The sequence below is a fragment of the Silurus meridionalis genome, chromosome 8 (genome assembly GCF_014805685.1).
Source record: "Silurus meridionalis isolate SWU-2019-XX chromosome 8, ASM1480568v1, whole genome shotgun sequence".
In the NCBI taxonomy this organism is placed as follows: Eukaryota; Metazoa; Chordata; class Actinopteri; order Siluriformes; family Siluridae; genus Silurus; species Silurus meridionalis.
Genome location: NC_060891.1, coordinates 13,993,024 through 14,013,914, shown reverse-complemented (window position 1 = coordinate 14,013,914; position 20,891 = coordinate 13,993,024). Strand labels below are relative to the sequence as shown.

General features: G+C 38.2%; 2 protein-coding genes across 2 annotated transcripts; one reads left to right on the top strand and one right to left on the bottom strand.

Moving 5' to 3' along the window:
* Positions 1-1,460: 1,460 nt before the first annotated feature.
* ap5m1 (adaptor related protein complex 5 subunit mu 1) lies at positions 1,461-5,016 on the bottom strand. The gene is made up of 8 exons (XM_046856542.1): positions 4,776-5,016; positions 3,406-4,072; positions 3,081-3,308; positions 2,830-2,969; positions 2,436-2,521; positions 2,234-2,346; positions 2,044-2,140; positions 1,461-1,907 (listed from the first exon to the last, which is right to left on the bottom strand). The coding sequence occupies exons 1-8, from the start codon at positions 4,889-4,891 to the stop codon at positions 1,828-1,830; spliced, it is 1,527 nt and encodes a 508-aa protein (XP_046712498.1). The 5' UTR covers positions 4,892-5,016; the 3' UTR covers positions 1,461-1,827.
* A 145-nt stretch (positions 5,017-5,161) lies between these two features.
* On the top strand, positions 5,162-20,686 carry exoc5 (exocyst complex component 5). Its single transcript, XM_046856541.1, is given in 19 exon segments — positions 5,162-5,353; positions 6,794-6,888; positions 8,919-9,066; positions 9,201-9,395; positions 10,532-10,596; positions 11,383-11,411; positions 11,564-11,673; positions 11,761-11,805; positions 12,170-12,310; positions 12,403-12,482; positions 12,588-12,797; positions 16,407-16,554; positions 16,647-16,755; positions 16,845-16,965; positions 17,049-17,135; positions 17,302-17,416; positions 17,565-17,764; positions 17,766-17,778; positions 18,821-20,686. Coding segments are annotated over 19 exon segments (2,127 nt in total). The 5' UTR covers positions 5,162-5,326; the 3' UTR covers positions 19,010-20,686.
* Positions 20,687-20,891: the final 205 nt, after the last annotated feature.

The following is a 20,891-nucleotide window of genomic DNA, read 5'->3' as shown; positions in this document are numbered from 1 at the left end:
TCTCAATGGATTTGTCTCAAGGTCCTTCTTCCTCATGTCTCTTTGGGAATAGTCCTTGTTCCCATCATCTCCGGTTTGCTCATTAGGGATCAGAGTCTAAGTAACGTGCTATTAAATAAAATTCAAGTGAAGTCTCTTACAATTAATTATAAATCCAAACTGACCAGACTGAGAACTCTGTACAATGGCCATCAGCTTCAATGTAGCTGTAACAGTAAAGTAAATGGCAACATTACATTTCTGGTCATCATCCATGACTTGAAGTAGAAGGTTTACAAGCTTGCATGTTAGAAACTGCTTGATTATTATATGAAGGCTCTATAAAGGTCTTTTTCATGTAGAGGAATAGGAGGCAGAGACAAGCTGGAGTGGACCACTGTGGAGTAATTAACTCCTGTGTTGAAGTGTTTCTGTCTGTCAGAAAATCTCATGCTGAAGCCAAAGAGACTTAAGGGGTCTCCTTACAGACTCTGGCCAAAAGCTAATTGGAACAAAGCAGACTGAAGGAGCTATTCAGAGTGTACGCAGATGTTTACCCGACCCTTTTCTGAAGTTGTTGTAGACTTCAGGAAAGGTCGGGTGACCGCCCTCCCCTGCTCATCAGTGGCTCAGTAGTGACTCAGAGAGTCAGTAGTACAAAGTTTCTTGGTGTACACATCTCTGATGACCTAACCTGGACTACCAACACTAACTCCATTGTAAAGAAGGCCTAACAACATCTTCAGCGGAAGAGAGCCAGTCTCCCATCCTTGCCACCGTCAACAAAGGAACTGTGAAGCACGTTCTGGCCAGTTGCATCACTGTGTGGTTCGGAAACTGCAAAACCTTAGAACGCAAGACCCTACAACACATAATGGGGATGGTTGAGAAGATCATATGGGTTCCCCCTTTCCTCTATCTAGGACATCTTAAATACATGCTACGTACACTGAGCCTCTACAATTATGAAGGTTCCCTCTCACCACTCCCAGTCTGATAAAGACCCTGCCATGGGTGGGAGGTTCAGAAGCATCAGGATCTGCACTACAAAGTTCTGTAACAGCTCCTTTACAAAAGCTGCCAGCTAAACACCCTTGTGCCACCCATTACCTTGCTTCCTCCTCCTTAACTGTGCACTATGGACATGATTTAATGCAGTGGATATTGCACACACTTTCCCATGGTCACCTCTGACTGTGTACTCACACTTAACTCTTTACATTACTTACATTTCAACCTCATTAATTACATCTACCTCATACTTATCTCACCTTAACTCCGCTATGTTTAATGTTTGTTTTTTAATTATTTCTAATGTTTACTCTTACTGTTCATTGTCTATGCACATTGTTCTGTAGTAACGACATTTAGTTCTTTTGTATAAATATGTATGTGGAAGAATGACAAAGCTTGAGTTTGTTGAATAATTAAATTGAAATATAAAAAAGCTCAACTCTTAAGAAATGTGTATAAAGGTCATCTTTTACATTAATCAGTGCCATATTTATTTTTTATTTACAGCAACATTTTGTGCCTGTGAACAAAATGACCAATGAACTTGTTTTTAAACAAAGAATGCACCTAATGTGTCAAATTCATGTGGATTTGGAATTAATTGGAACAAATACTTGCAAAAGGTTTACTCTTCCTGGGCACATTGACACTTCAGACTACTGCACACCTCTTACCCTTAAAGATCATTTTATAAGCAGCATTAACACTTCAGTCACTGTCTACTGACAACAAAATCACTCATATTGTCTCATTGTCTCATTATGTTAAAATATAGAAAGATCTAATATGGTGGTGTATCAGATATTAAGGTCTCTGTGCTGTATAATCATTCTCCTACAGTATCACAGGTCCAGACACAGGGGCATCTCCAGTAGCGTTCCAGATGTAGTATTCAGAAGACACCAGTTCTCGTGCTTTGGGAAAAAACAAGAGTTATTATAAAATCTACATGACCCTCATGTTCATTATAAAAAACTGTGTTATGCTCTTGACTCATTTGACACACAATTCTATTGCTGTATTGTTTTGAAAAATCATTAAAACACTCACTTGTGATGATACGTGGCTTTGTTGAAGAATACACTTGCACAGAGTGCTGGTCCACACAGCATCCAGATAATGTAAAATCAGCTACGCGGAAGTAAAGCTAAAATACAGTATAAATACTAATGATAAAGAGATGTTCAATAATCTACTTTATCTAAAACAAGAGCTGATTGGTAAGCAGAATCACACTTACTTTTATGTATGCAATGAGATCTATACACATGGGGTCTGATGGTCCAGCAAGATGCCCTGAGAAATTAATTGTTCCTTCCAAAGATACCTCTCGGGACTTTGGAAATTTCTGACCTGTTATATAAAAATTATAAATGTAATAAAACAATTATAAAATGATACTTTTATTAGTCTTTTCTATACAATACATGTAATTTTGTTACCCAGAAACCAGATGAGCAGATTCTTCTCTTTGGAAACCTCTAACTGCCCTGAAGTCACTTTTATATCCACATGGCTCATTAGGTTTCTGTAAAGACACCATTAAGACATGATTCACTCTCATTTATGAGGTAATGAAGGAGCACAACACTGCTCCTTTTGTTCCTTTTCTATTCTATTATTGTGAATTCTTCTATTACTATATTCTATTATAGTATGCAACATGTAAATTTTTATCCTTATTTATTCATTTGATTATATGTAATGAAGTAATTAATAAAAAAAAGCATTTCATTGCATGGTTTGATCCTGCTGCATTCCCAGTGCTCCCATATCAGCCTGGAGATATAATAAATAAATAAACAAATGCTGAATAAGAAATGTGCATGTATGAACCTGTTGAAAAATGGCAGATGTGCTTCACAGTATTCAAAGCTGTTTCGGACACTCTCATGGAGTTTGAGGACCACGTTGATCCTAAGGAGGTTGTCCTCTGACTTGAGAAAGTAAGAACCAAGAATAGGTGGCACAGGTACCTGGTTATAAAAGTAAAATATATAATTAGTGTCCCATATTACTGATGGCCATTCAATCTGCATATTACAGAAATCATTAACACTTGTAACTATTAAATGTACCACATCTACCTGGGAGGTATAACTACAAAGTCGGAAAGGCTCCAAAGGCGGGGAGAAAGGAAATTTGTATGGTCCTGAAAAAGCAGAGCTGTCATTCTCCTCCACACTACTAGCTGTAAGAATACTGGAATCCAGCGATGTCACGCAGGGGTGCACAAGGATGTCCTGCAGAGGTGAGCCATTGGGTGGCAATGTGAGGGTGACTGTGACATTGGGCAAAACACCCTCCACTTCACACTACCAGCATAACAGACACAAGAAGGCACAATCTTGGTTAAGTGACACAGCACTATGATTTATTTACATATTCACAGAAACAGAACACTTTACTCACTTTGCATGTAACTGTTCCATGCACATCCCACAGATCCTGTTTGCTTTGGTTTCCATACTGCATGGACCTCACCTTTTCTGAGAGGGCCACGCTTACCACTGCTTTTCCTCGATGAACCCCGGTTTTCCAAGCAGGCTGTTTCTGAGCACCACCAGGACCTGAAGCCATAGCTGCAGGCAGCACCCCAGACTGAGGAAGACTGTCCAGGGGGGTCCCAAATGGACAAACCTGCATTAGTACCGAAGGAAGGGTTTCCAAGCGAGAGACAAGCACATCTGGCTCTGATGGTTTACTTGCTGTGCCACTAAGGAAGCCCTGTAGGCTAGATAACAGGGCTAAGCCCTGAGAGACGGAAGCCAGGCTGGGAAGGGGAGGTCGAGGATCAGATGGGACTTCCATCAGCAGGAGACAGGCAAGGATTAGTCCACCCTGGACGATGGTTAGGACCGGCCATAGGGTTTTTACACCTGAGCTATTAACACGAAGCTCCAGTGCAGGTGACCGCTGCTGGTGACAACAGTCATCCCTTGCAGCAATAAAGGGCTTGTCAGGGTCTGCTAGGCCCAATTCGGTCAGTAGGAGCTGGGCTATATCACTGTCCTCAGGAACAGACACATATTGAGCTCCAGCAAAGGATTTTGCACGAAACTCCACTGTGGGGTACCGCCTGAATAAAAGACCACAGGGTACAATGTGAAATGAAAAGACAAAAGCATTCAATAGAGACAAACAGTCTGGTAGAATAGATCGGCCATGTCATATTTTATTTCACATCCCAAGACCATAGCACTAGCATGGCCACATAGGTGAAATAAACAATATGAGCCTAATTTCCACCCCAGCTTTAATACCATAGAGCACATTTTAAAAAGGCTATTTATGCACATGTGAATGATATCTAGCTCATGTTGGCTTAAATCAATTTAGTCTTGCATTTAGACCAAGTACTGCGAGTATTACAGAGCAGTTAATGCAGTAACACGAAAATGAGAACATACACGTGACACACCACCCCTAACACTCATGCATCTTCATAATTTCCAGGTATAGCACCATGTTTGAAATACATGTTTGAAAGAACACATCAGCAAAAAAAAAAAAAAAAGTCAAATATATGCATAAAAAGTAAGAAAAGCTTCTTCACAGGATTACATTATCAGTGAAAGATTTAAAAGTGTTGCTTTGTTCTCGCATAATGCAATTATCATTCATTTGTAAACAAAGAAGAAGAAGAAGAAGAAGAAGAAACAAAAGGCCAGATATGCCCAAACTTGAACCTTTTGGCTAACAGACTTTTGATTTAGCCACTGTCAGAAAACCAGTACCATATTTGCACATGTTGCATGATGTAAATTATGATTTCTTCTTACCTAGAAAACTGCACTTTTACAGATTCACCCTTTTCGTGGGTGAAAACCCATAGCGCTCGGATACTCATCCCGGCCCCTTCAATCACAAAAATAATTTTAAAGCTGGCTGACAGCATAACAGTTAACCGTGCAGCCTTGTTTTCCTCTCATTGTAGAAAACTCTTTTATTTAAAGTCTAAAAAATAAAAATGTTGAATGTGCAAAAACACCCCGGATTTTCACTCTGGTTTACTTCCTGTTTTGAAATGACATGTGACACATAGAGGCGTGGCTGCCTGTTGTCGGTGCTTTTGGACGCTGACGTCAGAACAGGCGCGCGCCTTCACGGATCATTCTGATAGAGAGACACGAACTGAGAGCTGATCTCAGACCTGCTTCTAAAGCCGAGTTGTGCTTGTTCGCTCTTTCCGGCCCGGTTATGGCAGCTGTATGCAGGAAGCAGAGGGCCTTGGTTCACGGGGAATGAGCGTTATCTGTATGAGCCGCTGCAAGACTTAGAATTTGTCAGACTTTTTGTCAGACCTCGAGCAACGTCTATCTGCTCAGGAAAGATGGCCACGACGGCGCAGTTATTTGAGGTGAGCTGCGTTATTTAGCCAAGCTAGTTAGCAGGTTAGCTGGGTTGCTAGCTAACTCGCTTAATAACACATCGACTTGAATTTAATAATGTATATATAAATTGTACTTTTTATTCAATTTAAAAATGCTTAACATAAAATCATTGTGAATAAACGATTGTGCGTGTTTTATAAGACTGACTACGACTTAAGCTTGCTAGCGTTTAACAAGGCGGATAAGAAGAGCAGCTGTAAAAGGGCTAAATCTCAAATGGTTTGAAAAGTAGTGCACTACAAAGAGCAGTCATTCCGTCTGTAATACAACTTTCTAATCATTATAGAGTCATTTCGGATGCAGATCTATCCTGAGCTCTGAGGAAACTCTCAACATTCCTGCTTTTTTGTAGGTTGATGAAGTGTCTCTACAGGAGGATCTTCGTAGTATCTTTAGATCTGATTTTATTGCTTGATTAAGTGTATATATCATTTTTGTGTGTGTCCCTTATTTGTTTGTAGGACACTAAAAAGATTATCTGCTTCAGTGCAGTTAACAAGTTGTTGTCTGGCAGAGACTAAGCCTGTCATTTCTCATAATGACAGCTTCCATATATAATATACAGGTGCTCTATATAGACCTCACGTCTCAAAAACTAGGTGCACCAACAGTGCACGTCTGTATAGGATAGTATAGTATAGTATAGTGGACAATCAATGTAAAACACTACCATATAAATGCATCTTTGTTGCTGAAAATCATTCACCTTCCAGATTTTATTTGTTGGTCATGTGTCAGTGTAGAACTGATCTGATAAAATGTATGTAGAACACTGCATTGAATTATTGATATTCCTATTCGATTGTACCTTTTGAAAGGGATGCATGGAGTGTGTAATCTGTGCGAGGTGAATCCTGACATCTGTATCTCTATGTATGAATCCGTAACTGTCACTGACATCTTTTCAAATCCCAGCAAAATCAAGCTGCCAATGCTGGTCCTTTGAGCAAGGCCCTTATCCCTCACCTGCTCAGTTGTATACATGAGATAATTGTAAGTCACTCCGAATATGGGTGTCTGTCAAATACTCTTAATGTCACCCTCTAATCATTTCGCCTGTAGATCATACAGGTGCTCTATTTAGACATCACGTCTTTGTCTACTAGGTGGACCAACAGTACATGTCTCTATAGTGGATAATAAAGATAAAGCACTACCATATCATTGTATCTTTGCTGCTGAAAATCCACCTTCCAGATTTTTTGATGGTCTTGTGACAGGGTAGAACTGATATGGTAAAATGTATGTAGAACACCTGATCTGCATTGAATTATTGATATTCCTATCGTAATTTACCTGTTAAATGAGCTGCGTACCGTGTGTAATCTGTACAAGGCGAACACCGTTCCGCATGTATCTCTATGTATGTGTACGTAACTGTCATTCACTTTTTTTCCCCCCTATAGGAGCCATTTGATGCAGATGAGTACATTGAGCGTCTGGCTTGGAGAACTCCAGGAGGTGGTTCTAAAGGAGGGGCAGAAGCATTTGATCCTAAAAAGTATGAATTCTCGACATAAAAAAAGAATAATGTAATCCAATGTTTATTGCACCGACTTCTTTTCTCTGCAAAAGTACAGAAGAATTAGGTGGAGAAACAGTATTCTGGCCAGTAGGAGTTTTTGCTGTTTAGCATCCATTGAGGTTTCCAAGACGTGCTACACGCACACACACGCACACCTGCAAGCAATGCAGTTGCATTTGGAGAACATTATTGTAAATTATTCATTAGGACCAGTCATTGATTATTTATATATGTAAAGAGGTTAGTGCATCCTGAAAATGTTCATTAGAAGGATAAGCATTTGGAATAGTGTCATTTTACACCAGTTTAACCTGCGTTATATTTTGTCTCCTGTACACTTTTGATAAACAGTCATTCTTTCGTTAGCCCCCACTTTCTGCCTTCCTCTGCAACGGGCCTTAAATTGCTTTCAGCACTGCTTTCTCTCACTCTGTCTTTCTCTCTTTCAGCCTTTCATAAATATCTTTTTAAAAATTCAATAGTCACTCCATCAATGATTACATGTTTTTGTTTGTTGGAGTGCAGCATTTTTAAAATCCATTTATAAGTTTTAGCTTATGTGTAGCATCTGCTGTTCCAGTCCCTGTGAATGTGCTGTTAATGAAATATTATTGGACTGCATTATCATTAACCAATAATTTATGTTACAGCCATGTCAACTGAGTGACTGATTCCAATTGGGAAATTTTGAATGTTTTTGAAAGTAGTTTCCTGTGTTAGTTCTGCTAAAGAGAGTTCAAGCTGTGTCTCTATTCTTTCCACTTATATCTTCATAACCAAAGATTTTGGTTATGCTGTGAGCTGCTTTAAAATCACTGACAACAGGAACTAACAAATTTTGTGGACATCCCATATTAATAAACATTAATATAAATGGAGGAAAGGTTTTTAAGAAAGGTAAAATTGTGGTACTGTGAGAGGAATAAATGTGCTGTTACCAACCCTTGGGTGGTAACAGTATCCACAACTACATTGTAGATTATTTTGTCATAATGTCATGCTTTGTTGTGGGCTCTAACTTTATGTGAGGGGATTAATGGTGCTGGATCGTCAGGCCTAACTGTGTATCCTAGATATATTACAGCAGTTCACTTTAATGTTGTTGAGAAGTATGGTGGTGATGTCTGGCAGTGCAGAAACATCAGCCCAGATTTTACACTACCCTCTCACCCGTGCAGAGGCTGATAGAAGCATCTGAAGTGCTGACTCACAAATGATGGAAGAGAACGAATTTCAGTGAAAGAGAGACCCTAAGCTGCACTGAGCATTGGGGGGAATTATTGTGATATGAGATTTTGCACTCATCACTTTGGAATTTTTCTATTTATTTTTTTTAACCATCCAGAGAATCCAAACATGCTGACACAAAGGTTTTTACTCTGCTGTCCTGCAAGTGCTTAGAAATGCAGCTGACAAAGCTCTGAGTAGTATGTGATGCACACACACATGAAAAGGCTACTTTTATGTGGAGTTGCAGTTTATGGTACTGGGCAATTAACTGTTTTGCCAGCACTGTAAATGTAGTTTTAAAGAAATGTAATGCGTCCCCCATGTCTTACTGCAGCTTTCCAAAAACTCTGTTTAAACTCTGTTCTATCTCATGTTCAAGGACAGTTGCTATTGTTCGAGTGGTAACAGTCGGATACAGTTTCTAAAAACCTGGCTTGTGAACGTTTATTCCGTGAAAACATACCCGAGTATATGTATGGTTTTTTTATAAACAGTTGTTTACTGTGTGGACATTCAGCATGCAACATCAGTGCTTTTAAGCATTATCATGTTAGTAATTTTTTGAATTGAGCATCATTAATGTTGTTGTTTGTCAATTAATTGTTTTGTCATAAAAGGAATTAAAAAGCAACCATCCCCCAGTAAAGGTATGCCAATGTGTGTTGTTTTAAATTAATAGCTGTACATTAAAGTCTGATCTTTTTACCATCTACATTCATCACTCTGGAAAAAAAAATGATTTATGTGTATCTAGTAATTTTTTGTTGTTTTTGTAGGCTGCTAGAAGAATTTGTAAACCATATAGAGGAACTGAAACTGTTAGATGAGAGGATCCAGAGGAAAGTTGAGAAGCTTGAACAGCAGTGCCATCGGGAAGCCAAAGAGTTTGCACACAAAGTCCAGGAACTGCAGAGAAGCAACCAGGTTTGTTGAGCTGATAGATTAGAACATTATAAGACCTTATTTTTGGACAAAGCCACAAACTGAAACAATAGAATATGTGTGATTATGAAGGATTTGGAAATTCTGAGATTGGGAGTCTTTGGTTGTTTTCACAGGTCGCCTTTCAGCACTTCCAGGAGTTGGATGACCACATCAGCTACGTGGCCACCAAGGTGTGTCACCTGGGAGACCAGCTAGAGGGAGTGAATACTCCGAGGCAGCGGGCTGTGGAGGCCCAGAGGCTTATGACCTACTTTAATGAATTCCTTGATGGAGACTTACGAAGTGATGTCTTTAACAACTCTGATAAGGTCTGTATTCCAAAAGTTTAACCACAGCTATATTTCTATGATTTATTTGATCTAAAGCTGTGCTTATGTTTGGTCATGGAGCAGCTTAGAAAAAATTATTAGCTTGTAATGATTAGCTTGTTTTAATATCCAAACATTGATGCTCACCAACTCAATATGTAATGCCACTTCATAAGAGTCTTTCAAATCAGTGTAACTTGGGTGGTAAGTCTTGCATATGTTATTAGCATTAGACCACCAACACATTCCCTGAGAGACGTGTGGGAATATACCCGGCAGACCTTTCAGGTTTTTTTTTCCCCCTCAGAAATGAGCCCACCTTTATGAGGAAAATTGATGGGTCAGTGAGAAGAGACGGTGGTGAATAGCTAAAGGGGGAGAAAAAATAGAGGAAAGGAAGGCCGACCTAATCCCTTAGAAAAAGAGGCCTGGCCCCAGACAGTGGGAAGACAAGCACTGGTAAAAACCCCCACTGCAGGGAGACTGCTACATCACTTACATGGGATTTAGCTAATCTTAGCTGGGGGACAGATACTTAGAAAACCTCGATGAGGAGAGCAGAAAAAGCTGGATCCACCTCACGGGAGCACAGTAATGATGTTAGCTGAGGCAGGCAGGAATAGGAAGCAGGAGTGGAAGATGTGAGGATGCTGAGGCCTTCTCCGATCCTGTTCTCCCAATGTGTAAGCAGTGAAGAGAGGTGTGGGGTTATTCTTGTCTGGCTCTGTTATTGGCAAGACCTCCCACCTGCCCATCGGGACAGATTATAGATTTAGTAAGGCTGCCATGGGATTAGCCGTAGTCCATTCATAATACTTACTACAGAGTGAGAGTAAAGCGCTAGATGGGCAGTGGATGGCAGGGCTTCTGTTGGGCACGTTTATATTCACCCTGTGCAAGACAAGAGGTTGGAAGGATTGGAGGAATGTGGAGATGCAGAGATTTACTGTAAGGTGATCCTTGGGTTTAAGCCCTGTGCCACAATGCCTCAAAGGCCTTTATCAAGTCCTTTTTCCTCTGTTAGCACAATACCCATCTCTTCTTATCTGACTCACACTTGTATCTGTGCGAGTCATGATCACATTGTAATGTGTTTTTCTATTTTCTCTTTTTTTTACTTATTATTTTTTGAGCAGATAAAGGAAGCTGCTGACATCATTCAGAAATTGCACCTGATCGCTCAGGAGCTGCCGTTTGATAGGTAGGTAGTGCGAGACAACGATGATAATGATACGAATGAAATGAGAGAACAAATTACCTGAGACAAGCAGACAATCAGTGTGTCCTGATTATTAATCTTTTTACTCCTAGTTGCCCAGAGGGCGGTAGGGCAAAGCTGTCAAGTTACTCCCATGCCTGCAGCTGTATAACAAGTCATCTTGCAATACTGGCCCTTGCAATAAACATACTGAAAATACAGACAATAACTACACTAAAATAACTCTTAAATGCGAGGAGGCAGAAAAGTAAATACTTGAATGATGGCCTAGCTGATGAATTTACCATTTGTCCACCACTGGAAAAATAATTTATAAATACAAACAACTGAACACATTTGATTTGTATCCAAACTAATTATTGCAAATAAAAGTTGGTAATTGTTCATGCTTAGACATACCCAGACAAATCAACACCATGGAGTTATAAGGGTCTTTTATAATGATTTTAAGATACTAAGCTATGAAATTTTAATCTTTAATAAGATCAGAGCAGATTCTTTTCAACTTAAAATGTTTTCGACCGAAACAGCATTACATTAAACTTTATTTGATTACTAGTCTCTGCTGTAAAACGTTTCATGTATATTCAGGAAACAATTTTACAACATAACCTATTTTTTTAAGTAAGGAAAGAAATTTAACCTTAAATTTTGATGCATTTGCTTTTTGAGATATCTTTATATCATTTCTTTTGCCATCCCATCTTTTCAACCTGGATGTTTTAAGTTTCTTTGCTATTTTATCTCTTTTTCTTTATTCACATTCAGATTTGCTGATGTAAAGGCCAAGATAGCAAGTGAGTGTTTATTTCATTTACTGTACTTAAAGTACAATTCGTGAAAAGTGATAAAATAAATACAAAGTAGAAATTTAAAGTATTAAATGATTAATAATTTTGTCAATAATAGCAGTGTGCTTATTTTAAAATGACACGTGTGCTGATTTAAGGTAAATACCATGACTTGGAGCGGCAGCTGATTCAGGAGTTCACCTCGGCTCAGCAAAGAGGGGAAATCGGCCGCATGAGAGAAGTGGCTGCAGTCCTGCTACATTTCAAGGTGAGGTAGAACACCTGCATCGGATCTTCTGATCTTGTCTACACTGTCTATAGATATTGCCTTATTCTTTCCTTCTTTCTTACTCAGGGATATGCCCATTGTATAGATGTTTACATCAAACAGTGCCAAGAGGTGAGCTCGCTTTTGACACCACATATTTAATATATTTTAGATAAGATGAGAGAACTTTTTTAATCCTGAAGGAATTCTTGTACCAGAGACTGCTCCAACAAAGAATGCAAACACGTGATAGTTGTAGTAAACATTATATAGTTATAAAATAAATAAATAAATAAATAAAAAATTGCCATGAAAATGTGAAGATATTGCACATAAAAATTTTAAATTATTAAATTATATTGCAGATGATATTGCCGAACAAATATACCAGATATTAGACTTCAAATCATAATTTAGACTATAACTTGTATGTAGTGACTATATTGATGCATTTGTTATAAAATAGCAAAATAATATCTTTTTGTCTGTTTTTCAGGGTGCATACATGCAGGGTGATGTGTTTGAGGACACTGCTGTTCTCTGTCAGCGGGTCAATAAGCAGGTGGGCGAGGTCTTCTGCAGCCCTGAAATGGTCATGGCTAAACTCATCCAAAACATCTTTGAGAACAAGTTACAGGTACAATCCAATTAACAGATGCTGAAGTACATTGTACATTTCGTGTGAAATCATCTCGAGAGGTGTAGTGACCTGGACTTTTATGCTTTTAGACATATGTTAAAGAAAGACTTGAGACTCGTTCCACTGAATTGGAGCAATACCTCAAAAACCTTTATGACCTCTACACCAGGTATTTATCGCTTATTGTATTTGAAGTACAGATCATAGCTGTTTGACTCCTCCTTTAACAATGTTTGTTACGTTTACATATTTTTTTTGGATTTTCTGCTTTCAGGACAACAGCTTTGGCTGCTAAACTAACAGAGTTTAACTTGGGTTCGGACAAACACACCTTTCTATCCAAACTGATTAAAAGCATCTTCTCCTCCTACCTGGATAGCTACATAGACGTGGAGCGGCAGTATCTGCAGTCACGAAGTGCTTCTATTCTGCAACGATACTACGACTCCAAGAACCACCAAAAACGTCCAGTTGGCACAGGAAGGTGAGGAGGTTTATTAAATGCTGACGTCTGTCTGGCGGTTTATTATCTGTTGCACAGTTCACAGGAAACGTTAGTTAGATTGAGCTGTCAAACTCATAACCATGTCTTTTTACTCTGTAAAAATTAAGAGAAATACATAGGTTCAAATCGCTGGTCGCAAATGGCACATTCAGATGGCCTTTTTTTTTTATGTTCAACATGCAAAACTATCAAAAAGCATTTGAACAAGTAACTGGAATGTCTTCTTTGATCTTCATCCCGCTAATATGTTAATTATTTAGTAAAAATATTTCAAACAATTTACACACCATGTATGAAGTGGAAAGTCTTCTAGAATACTCCAGAAATTTTCAGCTTAATCTCTTCCAGCCTCATCTCTAGGGAAATTGTTCAAGTGCATCAATAAAGACTTTATGGTGGGTGTGATGATACTATAAAAATAGTTCTGTGTTTTGTGGTATCTGTCCACAGTTAGGCAAATAATGCTGTTTATTTTCTTAGTAGTTTTTTTTTTATCAAAGGATGTTTAAAAATTAGAGCTAATTTATTATCAGTGGTAGACAGTAACAAAGTAATTGTAACTTGTTACAGTACTGAAGTAGCTGTTTCGTGTATCTGTACTCAACTGAAATGTTTCCATTTGGGGAGACTTTTACTTTAACTTCTACATTTCAAATTCAAATATCTATTATTGATCAAGCAGGCAGCAACCACCAACCAAGGTGAGGTTAAAGATTGAACTTGTTTTTTTTATTGCTGTTCGGTGTTATCTATTTAGCACAAAAACAGTTCAGCATCAGTTCAACAGCAAGCAGGACATTTTTAAAGTAATAAATGACGAAAGAAACTCCTGACTCTAATTTGCCACAACATCCGTGGCCTTATTTGTGTAATTTTTTTTTAAATAGTTGAAAAGAAAGTTTTGGACTCAATCATTTTAATTGATATCAATGTGGTGTACTAAGAGTAATTCAATTCTATTTCAATACATTTTTATTTGTATAGATCTTTTAACGATGGACATTGTCTCAAAGCAGCTTTACACAGATAATGTGGTTAAAAAAGTTATTTTTTTTTAATAATAATTTATCAAATTTATAAAAAAGATAATAATAATAATAATAAAGAAAATGTTCGAAACAGATGGAAATAAAAACTAAAGACAAGAAAGAAAAAAATGATATGAAGAATGAATCAATTAATCAATCAATACATTAATTAACTTATTGTCATCTATTTATTTCTTCATTAATTATTTCTTTTTCATGTTATTTCTTTCTGCAATTAATGAATGAATTAACACTACAATAACACTAATGAGGAAAAGTATTTCTAAGATTATTCAGTTCAGTTTTGTGTGTAGTTAACGGTTTGTGTGATTAAAGATTTCGGGATGACGAGGGACTTCTTCTTCTTTATTCTGCACCCGTTAGGGGTCTATACTACTCTGTCCTCTACATGTGGCTTTTTCAATCTAACTACCTGCATGTCTTCCTTCACGACATCCATAAACCTCCTCATTGGTCTTCCTCTTTTCCTCCTTCCTGGTGGCTCCATCCTCAGCATTCTCCTACAGATATACCCCATGTCCCTCTTCTGCACATGTCCAAACCATCTGAATCGGGCCTCTCTTACACTGTCTCCAAAATGTCCTACATGCGCTGTCCCTCTAATAAACTCGTTTCTAAACCTGTCCATCCTCGTCACTCCCAACGAAAATCTCAACATCTTTAGATCTGCTACCTCCAGCTCCACCTCCTGTCTTTTTCTTGATGCCACTGTCTCTAAACCATACAACATCTCAGATCTCACTACAGTCCTATAAACTTTCCCTTTCACTCTTGCAGATACTCTTCTATCACACATCACTCCTGTCACTCTGCTCCACCCAGTCCACTCTGCCTGCACTCTTTTCTTAACTTCTCTAACACACTCTCCATTACTTTGCACTGTTGACCCCAGGTACCTGAACTCCTTCATCTTCTTCACCTCTTCTACCTGCAACTGCATCACACCACTCCACTGCCCTCCCTCTCATTCACACACATGTACTCTGTCTTACTCCTCCTGACTTTCATTGCCCTTCTCTCCAGCACGTACCTCCATCTCTCCAGGGTCTTCTCAACCTGCTCCCTACTCTCACCACAAATCACATCATCCTCAAACATCATAGTCCATGGAGAATCCTGTCTGACCCGTTCGACAAATCCATCCATCACCCCTACAAATAGGAAAGGGTTCAGAGCCGATCCTTGGGGTCTGCACATATCCCTTATTCTTAAAGATTGGTACCAGCACACTCCTTCTCTCTCATTTTTCCTCATTCATCAGCTGCTTAAAATACTCCCTCCACCTTCTCAACACACTCTCCTCACTAGTCAACACATTTCCATCTGCAGAAGATTTCTGATTGCTCTGACTTGCAGCAGATCCTTTCCAGCTTGGTCCCTCTGCCTTGCCAATCTTTTTCTCCTTCCTTAGTGTCCAGCTTCTCATACATCCCTCTTCACTTGCTGCCGCATCTCTTTGTACTCCTGCCTACTTTTCTTATCACTCTGCTGATCCCAATTCTGTTTTGCCAACCACTTTCTCCTTAAGCTCTCCTGCACTTTGTCATTCCACCACGTCTCTTTGTCTTCCTTTCTATTTCCAGGTGTCACACCAAGTACCTTTCTAGCTGTCCCCCTTATCACTTCTGCAGTAGTTGCCCAATCATCCAGTCCCTCTTCACCACCACCGAGCCCCTGTCTGACCTCTTCCCTGAATCTCACACTACACTCTTCCTCCTTCAGTTTCCACCATCTTCTTCTTCACTTCCAAAGCCATCCTACAGACCACTGTCTATCTATCTAATATTAGATAGATGTCTGTCTCTGTGTGTGTGTGTGTGTGTGTGTGTGTGTGTGTGTGTGTGTGTGTGTACATACCTGAATTGCACTGGCTTGTGCAACCATAATGACTGGGTTATAATGAGGGACATCTCTCAGAGAGATTATTACAGGAAGGGAGTTAAAGAACTACTTCCTATCAGATGGATGGCACCCGAGTCTCTGAAGAGACAAAAAAGATAATAGAACATTATAGCCATAATTAATCATAGTGATTTGGATACTTATGTACATTTGAAGGCAAATATTTTTGTACATTTACAAGTGAATTTTGAAGGGAGCACTTTTACTGGTGTAGTATTTTTCTGAGTGTATCTCTACTTTAACTTAACTACATGGTTTGTGTAATTCTCTCTCCACTGGTTATTATTAATGTATATAAGTTAATTTGTAATAGCTTATTTGGAAATTTTCATAAATCCAGGTTTCATATTCATATGTTGTGACTGAGATGAATTACAGACTGTATACTTCCACTGTAAGTAACTTAAGAGTAAATGGTTTTTTTTCTCTGCAGAGGAAACTTTTGTCCATAAATATATGCTGCACATGCAGATGATAAAGTTGAAAATTTTGAAGTATTCATTCAAAGCAGAGAAACTGTGAACCTGTGCTATTTCAGAACAAACTGACTTTTCAGCACATCCCTGTAACTTGAGTCTTCATGAACTGAATACAATAAGTATATATGCCATTTTCTTTTTCACATAAACACAAACAGTATCCAGGAGCTGAAAGAGCGGTTCAGGCAGCGCACCAACCTGGCTTTGGGTCCCACTATTGACACGCATGGAGAAACCTTTCTCTCACAGGAGGTTGTGGTCAGTCTGCTGCAGGAGACACGTCATGCCTTCCAGAGATGCAACAAGGCAAACGTTTTATATTTACTCTAGAACCTCACACATTCTGTAAATGGATTGTGGAACCTAATAATCTGTATCTCGCCCTCTCTCTTTTACAGTTGTCTGACCCAGCTGATCTCCCTAAAAATGCCTACTCGATCTTTTTGCTGCTTGTTGAGCACCTTTGTGTAGACCATATTGACTATGCCTTGGAGATTGGCCTTTCAGGTAGAAAAGATAAAAATACTTATATTGCAATTTTTATGGTTTTTGTCTGGGGTTGCTTTATTAAACAGAATGATATCTTTGTTTCTCAGCCATTCCTTCTGCAGATGCCAAAAATGCCAACCTCTATTTCTTGGATGTTGTACAGCAGGCTAACACTATTTTTCACCTCTTTGATAAGCAGTTTAATGATCATCTTATGCCTCTTATTAGGTAAGTGTTTTTACTTCTATTAAGTAAGACGTAATTATTTACCTTTACTGTCTTTTATATCGCCTGTTCTATGACTGTTCCAGCTCTTCTCCTAAGCTAACAGAGTGTTTGCAAAAGAAAAAGGATGTGATTGATCAGATGGAGGTGAAATTAGACACGGGCATCGACCGGTTAGTCTTCTACATCGCTCCATGTTTTTTGATACTGATGGCTTTTTGAGAAATTACTATGATCAGCATGATAATTCTGCAGTATATGAATAATGAAGTTGAGTTAGGATGTTTACTGAAATTAGACCACACAGTAAATTTGGCCTCTCTTGATGATGATGTTTAGAACACTGAACTGCATGATCGGACAGATGAAATATATTCTAGCCACTGAGCAAAAGAAAACTGACTTCAGGCCAGAAGATGAAAACAATGCGATGAGTACACTACAGTACACTACAGTAAGTAATATCAAGTTCCTGATTATAGCTGAAGTACAAATAGAATGTAAAACTTACTTATTAAACTATAATCTAATCATAGAACTTTTAGGTTTTTCATTTGCTTTAGACCTGATGCTGAAGTGTTGCTTCTGTGTTCTTTTCCTAGGCTTGCTCTAAGGTATGCACCTACGTGAGTAAGCAGGTGGAGCGTGTACGGAAGTCTATGGACGGAAAAAACGTGGACACTGTGCTGGCCGAGCTGGGCGTGCGCTTTCACAGGCTCATACATGAGCACCTGCAGCAATTCACCTACACATCCATGGGAGGCATGCTGGCCATTTGTGATGTGGCAGAGTATCGCCGCTGCCAAAGACTTCCGGGTAAGGAGGGGTCAGAGTTCATGTTCATAAGGGGTAAAAGTTCGCTTCTGGACAAATTGAATGTGAAAGGCAGCCAAACCATAATTCTCAACAGTAATCAATACATTCTTTATGTAGAACGCATGCATTTACAGTGGAACCTCGATACTTGCGATCTCAATAGTTTGCAACTTTTCATTTGGAACCGGACTAGTCTGATAGTTCACGAGAAGGCGCGAGTGGCTCGAAAGTTCGGAGTAACATTTCACAACAGAGTTTGTACTGATAAATTACATAAAAATGTTTGAAAAACTATTTTATTATTGTATTATTCATTTAAAGTAGTAAATAAAACATTTATGAGTAATTCCTAATTTTTGTTTAGTTAACAGTATAGTACATGTACAATTCTTCAATCAAAAAGGAGAGAGTTTTGGTTACTCGCCAGGGATCATAGAACGAGGTTGCACTGTACACACATATAATGGCATAAAATATGAGGAAGTTGAGCATATGAGCATAGTTGCTAAACTAAACCACTTTAAATGTTCCAAAAGTTGAATTACTAGCTAAATAACAAAACAGGACTGGGATTCATCAGAATATGGGTGGGGAAATGAGTAAACCGCATCACATCTATTTTTTTTTTATATAAATCTTTACTTATATAGTACCAGTTCTACTGTTTCTTCACATGCCAAAATTGACCACATATTTACAACACTATTGAATCTACCATGATATGATACAGTTTGATTTAGCAGTCTTTGATCAGAATCTAGGGTAGGCCCACAGTTATATTACAAATTATGAAATTGAGAATATTTTGAGAATTACTTATGGGCAAATTAGCTTTATTTGCTTATTAATTGGTTACTAATAGCTGCCTATACAATTTTAAATACATTAAAAAATTGTTCCCTTTTAAATTGGTACATCATTACAGTTTGTGTTATTGTATCGTTATTCGCAATTATATAAATCACATTTATTCATAGAATTTGTGGAAATTTTTTTTCTACCTGGATTTGTGATTTTCGGGTGTTGTCACTTTCTGTCCCAGGTTCCTCTGGTCCTGCAGCTCTTTGACACATTGCACGCTCTTTGTAACCTTCTGGTTGTTGTTCCTGACAATCTGAAGCAGGTTTGCTCTGGAGAGCAGCTCACAAACCTGGACAGGAACCTCCTGCATGCCTTTGTGCAGCTCAGAGCGGACTATCGCTCAGCTAGACTGGGCCGCCATTTTAGTTAATGATTGGTAAGACTGCACAACCAGTACACAGCTGTCCAATCAGAGAAGCACTCTCGGGTCAATCTGAGTGGCTTTCGGACATTTCTTTTTTTATTATTAATTACACAACAGCTCTTCATCAAAGATTGTGTGGCCCAATACATACTGAAAAAAGAATATTTATGCATCTGCTCATTTGTATATTCAAATTTTATTTGCTGTGTCTTTTTCTGTGCTCTTCTTTTAACCTGTAATCTACATGTATGAATGTATGGCATTTCATTGATGTGAAATGTATTCCCCTCTTCTCTCTTTTTTTTGCATTATTGTAATGCACACATCACTGATCTGTAAAATGAAAAGCATTAAGAGGGCTGAATTGTGGGTTATTTTTTTTGTTTGTTTGTTTGTTTTTTTAAGCTGAGGTTGGAGATGAATTTGGTTTACATCTGGAAACAACAAATTAGGTAGTTTATTGTACCAAATATATGTGACTCTGCTGGCACTGGAGACACTTCAGAAGGTTGCATAATGCGCCTGCTAATGAGCAAGTCTTTTTTTTTTTTTTTTTTTTCCTCACAATGTTGCGTAGTCTGTAAAATCTGTTTTTGGTTTCCGTTACAGAATTTGCATAACGAAAGCCACTTCGTGTGGTCAAGACTTAGCAACAAAAAAAACATGGCCCAGGTCACTGCTGTTAACATAGAATTTGAATAAATAATATTAATTGCTAAACAACTGGAAGTAATTGGTGATATTGCCAATCAACAGAGCTTTTTGCTTAGTTTTAATCACATCACATTAGTTAGAGGCACATTTCTTTTACTTTAAATTTTAATCTTTTTTTTTTTTTTATTGTAATGCTGTACACTTGATCAACTAATTGTTTTGGTTCAAAATCAGAGTTATTTTCTTCCTAGAGTACTGGTAGTGAAGTTTAATGGGGTTCAATGGGGTAAGATTAAAAAAAAAAAATCTAAATTTCTGTGAAGTCAAGATAAAGCTTTTAATGTGTGTTAAAAGTATAATGTACACATCGTGCATATATTTGCATATGGCATTGTAATCTACCACAGTTCCTTAAGAATTCCTGAAAAGTCATTTTACAAATGAAAAAGTAAACCCTGACACTTTTAAGACTTTCATTGTGTGAATGGCATGTATAGTGCAGACATATTGACTGTAAATGTTGTGTGTTTACTACCAGCTAACAAAGAAATATAACAAAAGCATTAGATGTAAAACACTAATGATGGTACATATTACTGTACTAACATACAATCCATAGTACAATAGTTTGCTGAATCTGATTAAAACAGGTCAAGTGTCTGCCATCTTCAACTTTGGCAATGAGCTCCAGTCAACACCACTTCTCTTCAAACTCTAAAACCAGTCTGTGATTATTTTTACACAGTGCCATATGACCCTACATGAACTTAGCTCTAAGGACCTGTGGGAAACGAAGGGGAATGTCTGATTCCAGTGCCTGACTTTGTTGTTACTTTTTATTTTATGTTTTTAACACCTTCATTTCCCTCGCCGTTGATCTCCTGCATTGACACAGGCACTATGACTGCTCTACTGATATTGAACCTGCTGATATTGAACAATAAAACAAGTTGTCACATAGTCAATCTTACTTTTTTTCCCGCTATTAACATGCAAACCTAATACAATAAAGTATAACAATGAGTAATATTTGAGAGTATGCATTCCTTTCCTTGATGATCTGTATGCTCATGTGTTCACTGGGTTTATAAGTTCACTACTGATTACTTGATTATGTTATGAACGTTCATGGCTCGGCAGTTACTAAAGCGCAATGTACAGTTTTTTCACTCTATTTTTTCTCCCATTTTGTTAAAATATTTTTGCTAAGGAACACTTCGTAATAATGCTCAAA